Genomic DNA, 15,557 nt, shown 5'->3' with positions numbered 1-15,557 from the left:
AAAGTAAAATAAATAATTTGGAATTTCGATTACCCGCTTTTTGTTTGCATTAATTTTTCGTTTTTTCTCTAATGTCGATATCTAGGAGAATGTTGCAACCATAGAATAAGTGAACAAAATTTAATATATTTTTCATCAGAGCAAGTGGTAAAATTATGTAGAGAGCATAAGGTGTTGATAACATGAATCTTTGATCAATTTGATTTAATTGTTTGAGGTTCGTGAACTTATTATAGATACACCCTTGGGCATATAAAATAAGCCATAAAGCTTCATTACATGTATGCAATGTAAATAATAGTGGTTTGTTTGAATAATATAGCTTTAAAATTGGCCACATATCTTTTTTAATGCTTTTATGAGAGCTTTTCTTTGATAAAATGCTTGAAATCATGTAAAGCCAATGACCAGAAATATCTCCAATCAAAAATAATATTATCAAGGATGTGTAGTTCCTATTTAATGTTATTGTTAGTATTATTATTATCACTGTACTGCACCTGTCAGTAATCATGTCCAACATGGCTCCAAATTTTGTTTCTTGCATTAATAATCTCGCAAAATGCCCATCAAATGCATCTAGAATCTGGCTTATTCCATAAAAAATTATTGATATATAGTAATACTCAGTGTTAATAATCAGCGGCGTCAATCCCAATAGTATTCTTAGGTAGCCTTTAATATGGTATAGAAATTCAGGTAAAGTCAGTGAGCAACCTCTCAGACTAATAAATTGTTTATAAGAAAACTTACCTATCAAATTAGGCACATAAAGTAATATACTTTTCTTTGTTATCTTCATTTTTATTACTAATATAAATTTAATTTTTTTAGTTAAAACAACAGGTTTTGGCGCCACTGCATGTCCTTACATGCCACTTAATGAATTACAAATAAATTCACTTAAGTAAATAAAAGACTTAAAATTAAACATTTTTTTCAATACTTTACTAGATAATATACTTAAATTATAAATTATTGACGGAAACTCAATTTTTAACCTTTTCAATTTGAATGAGAATTATTTTTTCTTAAAGTTATGTGAAATCGCGCTAGCTTCTATCTCACATATCCTTACTGGACTAAGTTTTCTGACAAAAGATTCACAGCAAATTCTAATTAATGCTCATATTAACCAATTATAAACTCAGCTTTTTAATTTTCCTTCAGTAATTTCAATCTCTCCCTCCTTCCGTAGCCCCCTTCAACACTTTCAGATTTTTTTTAATTGTTATAGCCCGCCAAAACGCTCATTCTTCAATTTACAAAGCAAGGCCTTATCAGATAAAAACACCCCTACCTACCCTGTTCAGTTTCAATTATCATTTCTTCGAGTTTCCCAAGGAAACGACAATTCACATCTTTTATTTACTTAAATGAATAAACTTATACATACTCATAAACATTTACTTATTTATTTATACATACATAAAAACAAATAGTCATTGAAAATCGGTAATACATATTAAAATGTTAGAAATACTAGCATTCCAATGTATATTATAGTAATCCGATTAAACTCCCAATGATAAATGATTTTTTTTTCAACAAATTTAAATACTAAACAAGCTAAAAAATAAATATTGAATGTAGTGATCAATAATTCACTTTGCTTTGATTGCCAAGCCCAAACTTTTTTCTTTCACAAATGAGCTTTAACTCTTACTTTCGTGAAGAATTTGCTTGTCCATTAACATGTACCATCTAAAAAAAAAAAAGTCCCCAGGATCCCCCAAAAACCATATTTTCGAATATATCTTTCTTAATACCCCAATTACCCATAATCCAACCAAACATTGACATTCTTGCTTGGACTAACTAAACCTTCTTGGTCATATTAAAGTTCTGGAAGCATTATGAGCACCAGAGTTGCCGCCTTATTTTCCTTTGTTTGTATTAAGGCCAGAACTTAGTTATTATTGGGAGGAATATATTAAAGAAAACAAATCATCATTTCTTTAAATCTTTTTTTTTTTTATTATCATTTTACCCCATCTTAAATAATTAATAAATCCATTTCTTTAAGAAAAAAAACCTCTTATCGATAACTATCAAAAACTCCAACCCACAAGATTATTTCTATTTTTATCAAAGTAATTAATGACACATAGTAGCTTATTATATGCCACCATTTCTTCATGATTTGTATTCAATATTATTTTTTGTATAAAAACTATTCACACCCTTTTCAATTTATCTTTTTCTTTCAAAGCACCCCATAATAATTAAAATTTCACAAAGAAAGAAAACACTATTAATTCAAAAAAAGTGATTCTTTGAAAAAAAAGAAAAAAGATTGAAATGGGAAGAAAGTGCAAGTCCAAAATAAAGTAGACGCACAAGTGTATATGTATGTATTTTGTAATACGGTTACAATATTGCACTTATTATATATAAATATTTATAACATGTAAACACATATATATACAAATATATATAATATTATTCATGTATTATACCCTTACACAAAATCGTTACATGCATATAAACCTATCTTGGCTTGCATTCACACTTATTCATCCATTCTCTTGCACACTGATTTTACGCAAAATTCTTTCAAGATCTGCCTGAACTTCGTTTTATTCGTCTGGGAAACTGAAACGCTCACAATCTGTTGAATGAAATCTTTAATTACATCCGAAGTAGATGAAGATTTTAATATGTACGGAAGTGAATAGTGTGAGTTCCCGTAAAATGCCATATCCTCGTGCATGCGAGAAAATTCACCATCATTCCCAAAACTTTTACCAAAATTTCCACTATTGAAGTCAAAAATGTTAATGCCATTACCGCAATTATTACCACCATTAGGAAAATTCATATCCATCATATTCGAATTTAAAAAGAAATTCTCCTCCAAAAGTCTGTAGACAAACTGTCTTACTGTACAGGCAATTAAAGAACTCTTTGATTTCTGGTGATAATTATTTCCATGATTTCTTATCAAATTCTTCTCAAAATCTCTTCTTAATAAATAGTCACTCATTTTGGCGCCGTTAGTTAGTGGGAAATATAACAATGGATATTGCGCAGAAATACTTACTGAATGAATTAACATTCTTATTGGTAATCTGCAGAATGAAGCCTCTAAAAGACTTCTGAAACGTTTTTTGTCAAGTAATTGTCTAATTAAAATCAAAATATCGGAAAGTATTGAAAAGGACTCAGAATCACAGTACGACTCCAAAATTGCCAATAAAATGGTTGTAGTTAGCTCCACACCCCAAACTGAGTTCGTGAATAGCCTTTCAATGTGCTGTTTGTTTATCCTACTTGTGAATTCTGTTCCAAGTAAATACTTTATTGTAGCTACTACCCACCTTTGATTTGAGAGAAGCTTTTGTGGTATAAAGCGTTCATTCTCGTTTTGTTTTAACTCGTCTTTAATCTGCTCAGGCTCAATATCATTACAGAAAATATTCTCTACTGAAAAATTCATACTATTGTTATTATTTCCACACATCCCTCCAGCACACACCCCTGAATATGATCCTATTCCATTCATGTTCATTCCTATTCCTCCACCAACTCCAATATTTTGCATTACACCGGATCCTGAGCCAGTAAATATCATCCCTCTATCTACTAATGACCCTCCTTGACTAATCATCCTTCTGTTATTATCATTAAATATTGATCTAATTGATGATAATGTTCCGTTTGACCCTTCATTGTAAATATTATAATCATTCATATTGTTCATATTCATATTCATATTCATATTCATATTCATATTATTATTATTATTATTATTATTATTATTATTATTATTATTATTATTATTATTATTATCACTGTTATTATTATTCATATTAATGTTATTAATGTTATTGTTATTATTATTATTATTAATATTGTAATAATTTATAATTCTCTCCTTATCCATTCTTCTCTTCGTATTACAGTTTTGTGCTCCTATACAAATTAACAATGTCACTATGCATCTTGATATTACATATTCTATAAATACTTCTAAATTCGCTCGTATCGGAGTACCAACGATCTTTATGAAGCTTGGATTTGTGTTATAGGCTATATTGCATCCACCTCCAACTCCCATTCCAGTCCCTCCTTGACCAGGATAATTGTTCTCATTAGTTATTGACAAGTTTGTCAAATTCTGTAATAACAATAGTAAAGCTAAACAAACACCATCATGGTACTCCAAGCATGAACAATGATCATCAATTCTGCTATTATTCACTCGGAGATTCCCATCAACATTACTCATCTGATTCACATACATACAAAAGGTGTTGAGTTTATTTACATCTTGTAATCCAGAATCTTTTTTAAAGTACCTGAAATAACCGTTCGAATCTTGCAGTTTATAATCATCCCTATTTATGCTAGTCAAAGTAGAGACGCTAACAGAATAGTAACTCAAAAACTGGATAATTGGATGCACATTAAATGTCTTAAAAGAATGAATAAATGACAATATTGGGTCCAAAAACCTCTGTTTCCCTTTCAGTGTAAAATACGGTACTCTTAGCATCATCACTGATAGTGGTAGAAAAACATTTGGAACATAACTGCAAATACATACTTTTGAAAAAGCATTATTATAATTATTATTTTGATTGTCACCATTATGACAATTTACCCCATCACCCCTATAAAACACCAAATCACCCTTTAAAATATCAAAAACGTCCTTAAAACATTTCTGGTTATTTCCACTATTACTAACAAAACCCGAAGTGGATGATGTTGATGATGACGATGACCATCCACTTACTCCGACTCCGACTCCCACTCCAGTTCCGCCAAATATTCCGCTTCCACCAACACCAAAGTTTCCCAGACCCCGAAAATTAGATTGTAGCAGTTTTGTAATAGAGCTTGCATCAACATTCAAACCCCTATTAAATAACAATAATTTGTAGATCAAAGTTATTATGGGATGCAAACCCTTTTTTATTATCCCACCTGATCCGAACCCCTCATTTTCCCCGTTTGAACAACAATTGCATTTACTTCCCAAATCTCTACTTCTTTGCATATTTGGAATTATACCACCATTATTAGCAGTAACTCCAGTTTTTATTCCTCCTATCCCAACTCCACCACTATTACTATTATTATTAAAATTATTATTATGATTATTATTATTAATATTAATATTACTACTAGCACTACCACCACTACTACTAATACCCATATTTGAGTTACCGTTATTACTGTTATTACCATTAGTAGTAATAATATGACCACTCATACCACCATAACCACGAAGATTACCGAAAGGAGTCTCCCTTGATAAAAATTGGAACTCATCATAACCAATATATCTATACAATCCAAGAAGAAGATCTGAGCCCCCTCCTTCACCATTTATACTATTCATATTCAAAAACGGTAACTGGAGCATGCAAGATATTATACAAGTATATGGATGATAAAGTACTTGTAACCAACTTGGTGAAATTGCGCAAGATAAACGCAAAATAAGTCTTATTCTTGAATAAAAATCCCTTGAAAAAAATCCCAAAATGTAATTAGAGGCATCTTTAAAAACTTTGGCAGCAACTGAAGACTTGAGATTACTCTCTGACTCAAATAGCCTCTTGCTGTAGTCCAAAATATTCAAGTGAGAAAACTTCTCTGCTCCTATTGTAAGTATTACATAACTATACGGTCTATACTTACAGGGAAATATTGAAGAAAAGAATGCCTCGAGCCCACAAAACAACATGTAAGCCACTAACAATAAATTATATATTTGACAAATGTCTTCATCAGTTACCGGTACCTTATTATAATGATCACCATTACTACTGTTACCATTAATGTTGGTAGCAGTATTACCAGTACTAACACCAACTATATTCTTTCCAACTTCTTGATCCATAATTTGGACATTATAGATTTCAATTAATCTATCTAATAGATATAAATATTTCTCCAAGACCAATCCAGTATACTTCTTCCACTTTTGAAGTTTTTTAAATGGATGAAGATGCTCTTTGTTATTGTTAATAGTTGAAGCTGAAGTTGAGGAGGAAGTCGTTGCTGAAACAGACTTTGGTGAATTTGTACATGAATACGACGACATTTTGTCGGTATCGATATCTGAAATTAAATGAGAAATGCAAATCCCCAGTGAAGTCAACAATATCAAGTAGCTCTCAAATGTCATGGAAGGGATTTCGACCTTTTGTTTTGAGTCAGAGAATAGCCTTGAGAATGAATCCATACATTTGACCACCATATAATCCAAAATTTCGTTTTCAAAACACGTCTTGTTTTGAGAAAGTTTTAATAAGGCTAAGGCTCCAACATGATCTTGTTCCAGAGCTAATGGGAAAAAATGGTCTTCTTGGATTAATAGGAGTGATCTAAAAATATTTTTAAGACCTTTTAAAGTCACCAATACAGATTTATCGTTAAACCAAACCGAGCTTACTCCAAGTAGAGTGATTAAAGTACATAATAGTTGTCTAAACAATCTTTCATAGACTTGAAATCCATCATCCACAATAATTCTTTGATCTTTCAATCTCTGTTGACTTTTTCTCAGGTAAATATCCATCAATCCCTCAAACTCGCTAGTAACTTGAAATATTTTGAGCATAACAGCGTCAAAAAGAAGTCGGGTTTGCTCAAAATAGTCATTTTCGTTTCCAAGAACTAATCCACGATTATTAAGCTCTCTATTAATCGCATCTTCATCATCAATCTTTAAGGAAGTGCTCACCAGCTCTAATAAACTCCTTATTTCCTCCTCATTGTTGTACATTCTTTTGCTAATACCATCACTATCCATGATTTCCGTTAATTTAGTTGTGTTAGACCTTAAAGGGAAGGAAGTTAATCCTTTTTTGATTATTGCACTAAATGCATGTAATATGGATTCAAGGCGCACAACAAAACTTTGTATATTATTCGTATTGTGGCTAGATCTTTTCATTTTAATTTGTCCAGATTCATTATAATTGACAAGATTGAAGCCATTAAGATGAAGAAAGATATCTTTAAGGAACATTTGGAAGGAGTAGAAAGGCAATACATATCTAATAAAGCCTCTTCCATTATTGGAAATATGATAATTCGTGTTTTTCACGCCAAAATTGAGTTTAGTTGGATTAGGAGATTCTGGAAAGAATATTGCATTTCTAACAGCATCTCTGATAGACTCCCTAATCTTTAAATGATTTGATTTTTTTTGTGAGAACTTCGGAAAAAAGGAGTCTTGGTGATCCTCGAAGTTATAAAGCTCATCAGGAAACTCCCCTAATTCAACAATTGACCAAACAAAGTATCTTTGTATCCCAACAAGACCAATTTCATCAATATCTGCAAACTTATTTGAAACATTTTCTTTCTGACTTCTAATTTTATGAAAATAGTCCTCCAAAGGCTTAAACTTGGTTTGATTAGTTAATTTGAGAAGATTTTCCAAGTAAGAATTACAAGAGGACGATATTCTTAATGAATTACATAAGCTTCCCCAAGCAGAAATTGAGAGTAATATATACTCCGAAGATCCTCTCAGAGTGATTAAGGATAGACAGCACATCAAGTAATGTACTTCTTTACGGTACTTTTGAAAAATATAGCTGTTTTCATTACCTAATGTAATGTTAGAACCTGGCACCTCCATGAGATGCTGCTTATGTTGGTGCTGACGCTGATAATGGAGATGTTGTCGCTCAAATTCGGAAAATTTGATGGAACTAGGAATCATTGAAACACTGTTATGAACATTACTTTGGGAGAATTTGTTAAATGCTAACTCTTGCTCACTAGCGCTAAGAGAGTCAGGCATAAATAGCAACCCAGAACCCAAATCTGGATCATTTCCATAATCAATTCCCAAAGTTTGCCCAAAACCATCGATAACTCTTCTGGGAATTTCAGGATCTAGTTCCAAACCTAGATCCAGTTCGAGTTCTACTCTCACATCAGTCATATCAAAGTTATTCTCGATATAGTTTTTATCATTACCAGTGGATTTCAAATCTTTTGATTGATAATCACCGCAAGTGATCATGATTGGTGCAGAAAATGTGGCTCTGTTAACCTTAGAGATCTTAGACGCCTTAGAAATTGTTTCAAAGACAATTTTCATAAAAGTCGTGGAACAGGTATTAATCCATTCTTGATATAATTCTAGAATGGATGGATCCTCAAACTCAAGCTTTTCAAGTTCTGAGTTCAAGGGAAGATCCATTAAGTCAAAGATGAGTAGTAAAGGTACCACTGAATGAGAAAAAATCTTAAAGTACTTTATTAGAACCTTAAGCCAGTTCAGGTTTGTATTGAGTAAAGAAAGCTCTTCTCTCAATGTAAAGATCGTAGAATCCTTGCTCATTGAGCTTGACAATAGCAATGATGAGACTAGAATATTTTTGGATAATAAAGAAATCGGCACAGAGTGTTTGTTCGAAAGGCTTAGATGAGCTGAGTAGCTTTCTAGAAAGTTTAGGATTATTTCCGAAACTTCATCACTGATTTGGTCTCTTCGAATTGGTAAAAGAGCCATTTCAAGGATATTAGGGAATTTTGAAATATCGAAATAGGAGCTACTATGGAACTCACTAAATCTTCTTAGGCTGATTTCCTGAGATGCAGATACCCATTTAAGTGAAGTTTGGATGATAATTGGTGCAATAAAATCAATAAATTTCAATCTGGCTCCTTCTCCATCATAAAATAATGAATAATCACCAAAGATATGTTCAGGCTTGTACTGAGAAAAGTATATAGTAATAAGTTTTTCCATTTCCTCAAGAACCACGATTGACATTGAGAGGATGACTTTTTCAATAGTGGCCTTTTTATTAGGAGTCAGAAAATTGGGTCTCTCGACATTTAAAAGATAAAGGTTGGCAATTCCTTCCAAATACCTTAAATACGAAATGAAGTTTCCAAGTTTAAGGTTATTTTGGAAAGGAAATCTCTGAAAAAGTTTATTTTCAAAAATAGCTGGCTGCTTATTATTGACGATAGATTCTCTAGAAACCATTTTACGGAGACAATCGTACTCGTAAGATAAATTACCAGAGATGACTTCAATGCTACAGACAATATTACGAATGTAATTGATTGAGCTGTTTGAGAGAATAATCAATAGACTTGTACATGAGCTCATCATAATTGCCAGATCTTGACTTCCAGAAAATACTGTTTGAATATGATGTGTTAAACTCATGCTAAGATTAACTAAAGAGTTATCTAATCTCTTGTCAATAGAGAGGATAATCTGGCAGTGTTTAATTAATGATTTAAATAGGAGCTGAATTACAAAAGTTAAGACTTCTGAACTTTCTTTGCTTAGAAAAGGAGTTCCAGTACTAGAACATGAAAGCAAAGGAGGAATAATATTGAATAGAAACAGAATGGAATGTGGGTTTGAATACAATCTTGAAATGAATGAATCGGCCGGAAATTTGTCATTATACTGAAGGATCATAGAGTTTAAAGTTGTTGAAGAGTTATTGCAATCTATTAATCTTGATTTATAGAGTTTTACTTCCTCTAAAAATTCGGTTTCTCTGGCGGAAACATTCTTCGTCAATGACTCCATTAAACTGTGGTCAAGTGTTAGAGGCCAGCTATTGGTAAACTCCTTGTTTTTTCTATGTTTTCTTTTGTTGCTATGCATTGTTTCCATATGAAAAAATATAAGTTAGCAGACTTAACACATAGAGTAAAGTTTTAGTATTGATTTCAGATATGTACACTATAATACTCCAATGTACATAAATAATCAGCCAAACAACATTAAGATTTCTAAAACTTAAGTGAGACAAATTAATTTTTCCAAATTTTGTATTAATTAAAGCTTAATTAGTCTTATATTCCGATCAAAAGCGAAAAAGGCTAGTTCTCTCTCTGTTCACAAAGTTCCTTAACCGAATCTCTGTCTGAGAGAAAGAATAAATTAGCATCCCTCCTAAATACCTTGTTGTCTTTTGGCAATCTTTTTAGCTCATACAAGATCGCCTCTTTTATCTGCAAGCTCGAGTAAATTGATCCAGGCTTGTGTTGGTTTTCCATAGATCCCCACTGGATTCCCTTTAAACACAAAATTTATAAGAGAATAAGTGTTATTTTACCTTTTATAGATTAATTTAGCTTTCTGATCTTTACCTTTAAGAAAACTTTTGCTTTGTCTGGGCGGGTAAATGTCTACAAATTACTATGAGTGGGGCACCCAAAAATTTATATGATTCCCGCCTAAAAAAAATAAATTATACGACTATATTTGCCAGTTAAAGTAATAGTGAAGGTTGGTTAAGTAGTGAAGGTTAAGTAGTGAAGGTTAAGTAGTGAAGCTGAAATTGATTGATTGGAGTAAAAGAATAAATAATAAATATGAGTTATTAAGAACTGAAAGCAGTTGGTATAAAATGTTTGAATAATTTCTGAACGAAAATTATCAAAGTCAGCGGTAATGTTATAATATTTTATGAAAAAAAAGTTAAATGTGTAAATGCCAATTAAATAATAGCAATATTAATATAAGCATAGTATTTATATTAATAATAATTGAGATTAGTGAAAAATTTTATTTCTAGTTGAGGAGCTGCCTCTAAAAAAAAAACTTACGTCACTTAACGTATTATTCTCTTTCGTAAAATAACGTATTAATTCGTGAATTTTTTCATTAATATGGAATTTTCTTCAGTAAATTTTCATCTTTTTTTTTGTGTATCAGTTTTTAATTCTTGGATGAATTCTCTTGTTTTTGAATATAAACAAGTACTCCACTGAATATCCCACAATATAAAATTTTGGGTTTCTATTTTTACCCTGAGTTTGGTGTGCATTAACTCTCTTTTTTGTTAATATTAAATTCTCTTTGTAGCTAATTTACTCTAAAAGAAAAACATTTCATTTTTATATATTCAAACTTAGTTTCTGATTTTGCAATTTAAATTAGATATGACGCTAACTGTTGCTTGTGATCATTTCTTGAATGTGAATATTACAACTACTACTACTGCTAATGCTAATACAAATGCTAATAATGTTTCTGAACAACTACTTTTACGTCCTGTTTCAATTCACTAGTATTATTAATTCTTTAACTTCTGCTCTAATTAAGTTACTGTTGCAATTTCAGATTGCTGCTGCTTTTACAAAGTCAGCTCACTTTTATAAGGCTCAATAAACATTTTCATTTTACAACAATCCTTCAAATTTCTTTCAATCACTTCTTTGTACCCAACGCAGGGACTATATGTACTCCAGCATATAATTTTAATAAAAAATATTTATTTTTTTTTTACATGTAAGATTATGTGAATAAGAATGGATTGAAATAGTGCATGAATAGAAAAAAAAATTAAATCAATTTTTATATATTAAAGTTATTTAATAATTTTCAAAAACAATGAAATTAATGGATGTCAAAAGAGGAAAATAAGAGTGAGAATAAGAAAGTGAAAATGGGAAAAGTTTTGAATAAATAGGGATAATAATTTGAAGGTATTTAAAATTTAGGGAAAACTTACTTTTAATCTGGCCATTATAATTACGTGTGCAATCATGTGGGGAGAAAAAAGAAGAAAAAAAAGGCATCATAATATAAAGGTCAATGTTAAAATAGAGAATTATTTGATTATCAAGGCAATAAATAGAAACAAGGTTAAATAACACATGAATTTCAAGTTAGTGACTGTTTTACACAATTTAATCAGAAAAAAAACGCTTTTACTTAAATTTTCAAAGTGATTTATTAAATCCAGCATTTAAATGCATGTGGGAAATTTGGCGCCGTGTGTATATTCAAATGCATTTGAAGAAAAAATAAAAATAGTAGAAATCGACATTAGACGGAATAAGCCTAAAATGGAGAACAAACTGTTATATAAAATACTGGGCTGAAAAAGGAATCATTGATTATAACAGTGTACATATTGATCATTTAAACAAGGTGAAAAAAGTTAAACTGTTAACGCATAAGTTATTAAAATTTCAATTCTAATATTACTTATTAAAAGTAATCAAAGAAAAATAAATTGAGGAAGTCTACAATAAAGATATTTTGAGAGCTCCTAGTATAATAAAAGTTATCTACCTGAGAAATTAGTGGATCAGGACTAAAATTTTAAAAAAGATAATATTAATTTGATATATACATGTAGAAAGGGGAATTAATTGGTACAAAGGTGGAAAGGAAATGGAGATCAATTTTGTATTTGTATTGATTATATATTGTGTGGGGGGAGTGTTTTGTGAATCTACAGATTATTCTCCTCCTGTAAGTATACAAAATATGGATGAAAGCATATTAAGATCAAGAGGAAGTAATGAGCACCAAGTAGATAATGAAGCAACTGGAATGTCAAAATTGGAATTAATTAATAATGCTTATGGAGCTAAAAATGATGAAATTGATTCATTCCAATTGGACAAAACAAGTGAAACTGATATTGATCAAATTTTTGCCAATAGTTTAGAATTCAATAATTTGCTTTTTGGGATGAATAAGGATTCAATTATAGAAAAGTCGAGCCAAACAAAAGGAAGAAGATCTCAAAACGAAATGGACTTTCAAAAAACTTTGGTCTTTCAAATTGAAGAAAATAATCGTTTTGTTGACTCAGATATAGATATATTCGCAACTCTTACTTTGCCTTTTTCAACATTCGAAGGTCATACTATTGATTATTTTATCATTTCTACTCCTCCATCATATACATTACCAAAAACTGAGAAATTATGTAAATGTGTTAAACATTTACAAGAAATTAGTCCAGGAGTAATGAAACCTATTCCAATATTAATCAAATGTACAACGGTATCTGCAAATGGATCAATCTACTTCGTAATTCAAAATCAGGACGAATCTGCATTCCCTGCACCTGGATACTATAAGTTTCAATTAAAGGTAAGAACGCCTGTTGAAACTCGAAAAGTTCAAAATGATCCCAAGAATTTCTGGTGGTTATCTAAAATTCGCTTTTCATCTGGTCACTATATAACAAAAGTACACGAAAATACACGTCTATTACTTAAGGCTGAATGTCAATGGAGTCCATGGAGAAGAGAAACCGGCTGTAGCTCAACTTGTGACTCTGGCGTTGAAATATGGAGAAGAACTCTTCTTTCTGGTAAAGATGAAGAATTATGTGGTGGAGCTTATCAGAAAAGAGAATGTGGAGATACACCATGTAATGTAAGTTGCCAATTAGGTCCATGGGAGGAATTAATTCCATGTACTGTCACATGTAATGCCTCAAAGAATAGAGGAAAAAGAATTGAATATAGAAAAATATTATTAACCAACTCTGGTAATGGCCCAGACTGTGAAAGTTTATATCCATGGAATGAAGAAAAACAAATGGGATGGAGTAAATCTTTAGGTATGGTCATCAAATATTCTGAATGTCCATTTGAAATGCGACAAGATTGTAAAAAAGAATTTGGATGTAGAGTAGAGAGAGAAAATTTAAGAACTATAGCCTCAGAATATCCATGGGGATTTTGTCCATTTCCATGTGGTGGATTTGGTAATATTACAAGTATTGTACAAGTAGCTAATGGAATACCAAGATGGATTGGTGAGAAGCTATATCCAAACACATTTGAATATCCATGTGTTAGTAATAAGAAGCCTATTGTTGAGTATAAGCCATGTAATACAAATCCATGTGGTGATTGTATGGTATATCTTGAAGATTCTCAATTAAATAAGACTACTAATATTTGGGTATTTTTTCATTTATTTCAAGAAGCTGATGAAATTAGATTTGTATTACCAGATGGATTCACTTTTTTAAAAAGTAATGATAGTGAATTAATACATAATATAGCAAAAGATAAAAATTCTAAGTTTGAAAATAACACCAAAATTATTACAAGTATTAATAAGGCTATCAAAATTAATCAAAATAATTATATTGATATTATTAAAAAGTTATTTAATCGTATAATATTTGGGGATGTTAGTCCAAGTAAAGTTATATCTGAATCTAAAAATGATAATAATAATGAAAACAGTCATAGCAATAATAATTTCACAAAGTGTCAGGTAACTGCAGCATCTTTTGGATCTATTAAGACATGTCAATTAACAAATCATCATCATTTAAAGAATAACTATATGATAGAAAATTACAAAGAAGCCTTAATTATTTTAGATAGTACTGTTCAAGCTACGAAATCTATATTTAGTGAACAATCTAAAAATGAAAAACCTAATTGGTTATTTATGCCTTTGAAAATTGGTAATGCGGAAGGTTTAGTATTGCCAAACGGAAAATTAAATAATGAACAATTCAGATTATATGCACGTGGTTCAAATTCCCTAAAAGAGCCAGAGGAATTGGTATGTAATCTTCAAACAAAAGTATTACTACCTCAACCTTGTCACGTTGATTTGTTACCAAAAAACGCAAAAGACTGTATAAAATGTTCAAAGACCAATAATTTTACTATTGAAGCTTATCGTCAATTTACATCTCCAAAGAATGGAGGTGCGTGTACTGTTCCAGCTGAATTCAGAGTTGATGAATCGATTACTAATGTTGATTGTATTAATGCATGTCCAAATGGTAGGAGATATATAATGGGAGCCGATAAATATTTGAAGAGAATTGGAATTCATTCCTAGTTGATGATTATATTTAATTTTGTATGGTTGTATTATTATTAGACTCATCATCTTTGGCTATTTCAAGATCTTTATTACCATTTTCATCATTTTTGGCAATTCTACTATTTGTCGAATCTGATGCAGTTTCAGTATTTTGAGCAGTTGAACTTTCGTCTCTTTCTCCTTCAAGGATATATAACAAATTTTCTGAGACAAAAGAACTAAGAAGTCCCATAATTATAAATATGAGGAATAATATAAAGAAAAAAGTAACAACTTGAATGAAAGCTATATGCCATTTACTTAATAGTATATTAATAACGATAAAGAAAATAATATCTTTAATAATATTTAAATAATTACATACCATATAAATCTTGAGAGCTATTATACTATAAGAATATGTTGTTATAGCACCAATAAACCCTGTAATAATATTAGAAGCTGAATTAATATAAAGTAATATATAAATAATACCAATTTCAAATGATAAAGTTTCAGATAATTTTGGGAATAAATACTTTAAAAAGAATGGATATCTATTGGATGTTCTTAAACAGAGTAATAATATTAAAATATTAAATGTAAGTAAGCATCCACTCCAAAAGCTGATAAACCTATACAATGCTTTAGTAGTACTAGAAGTACAACAACAGCAGTATTTAAAGATATCCAAAGATCTTCCATTGGTTCTGGATATAATTCTTGACCAAATTCTTGGGGGGAATATTGAAATTGATGATAATGCCATATTAATATGAGAAAGGAGTTAATGTTATGAAATATTAAGACTTTGGTGTTAAATTATAGGAATAGTAATACTAATCCTAAGTGATTTTGAATATTGATATTGGCAGGATTAATTATTTAAGAGTTATCGGAATTATTTATGTTTTTTTTGTAACCTTACTTGTTTGAGTTATAGTAAAGATATATGGTCAAAAAAAAGCAGTTAAGCGGAAAAAAAACGGGAAAGAACTTTGTCCAGGTATCTTTATTATTATTA

The 15,557-nt window shown here is 30.5% G+C and overlaps 4 protein-coding genes across 4 annotated transcripts; 1 reads left to right on the top strand and 3 right to left on the bottom strand.

The window, feature by feature from the left end:
• Nucleotides 1–49: 49 nt before the first annotated feature.
• On the bottom strand, nt 50–802 carry ELE39_000501 (the record flags this gene model as incomplete). The annotated part of the gene is made up of 2 exons (XM_067343550.1): nt 50–675; nt 754–802. The coding sequence occupies 2 exons, from the start codon at nt 800–802 to the stop codon at nt 50–52; spliced, it is 675 nt and encodes a 224-aa protein (XP_067202332.1).
• Nucleotides 803–2,512: 1,710 nt separating this feature from the next.
• On the bottom strand, nt 2,513–9,619 carry ELE39_000490 (uncharacterized protein; the record flags this gene model as incomplete). The annotated part of the gene is made up of 1 exon (XM_067343539.1): nt 2,513–9,619. One exon carries the CDS (start codon nt 9,617–9,619, stop codon nt 2,513–2,515), a length of 7,107 nt encoding a protein of 2,368 aa, XP_067202321.1.
• Nucleotides 9,620–12,133: 2,514 nt separating this feature from the next.
• On the top strand, nt 12,134–14,569 carry ELE39_000479 (Tsp1 domain TSP13; the record flags this gene model as incomplete). The annotated part of the gene is made up of 1 exon (XM_067343528.1): nt 12,134–14,569. One exon carries the CDS (start codon nt 12,134–12,136, stop codon nt 14,567–14,569), a length of 2,436 nt encoding a protein of 811 aa, XP_067202310.1.
• Nucleotides 14,570–14,582: 13 nt separating this feature from the next.
• Nucleotides 14,583–15,302, bottom strand: ELE39_000468 (uncharacterized protein; the record flags this gene model as incomplete). The annotated part of the gene is made up of 1 exon (XM_067343517.1): nt 14,583–15,302. One exon carries the CDS (start codon nt 15,300–15,302, stop codon nt 14,583–14,585), a length of 720 nt encoding a protein of 239 aa, XP_067202299.1.
• Between the last annotated feature and the right edge of the window lie 255 nt (nt 15,303–15,557).

Source organism: Cryptosporidium sp. chipmunk genotype I, assembly GCF_004936735.1.
Source record: "Cryptosporidium sp. chipmunk genotype I strain 37763 chromosome Unknown contig_12, whole genome shotgun sequence".
NCBI lineage: Eukaryota > Apicomplexa > Conoidasida > Eucoccidiorida > Cryptosporidiidae > Cryptosporidium > Cryptosporidium sp. chipmunk genotype I.
Note: the sequence above shows the minus strand (reverse complement) of the source record. Positions and strands in the feature narration are given on the sequence as shown.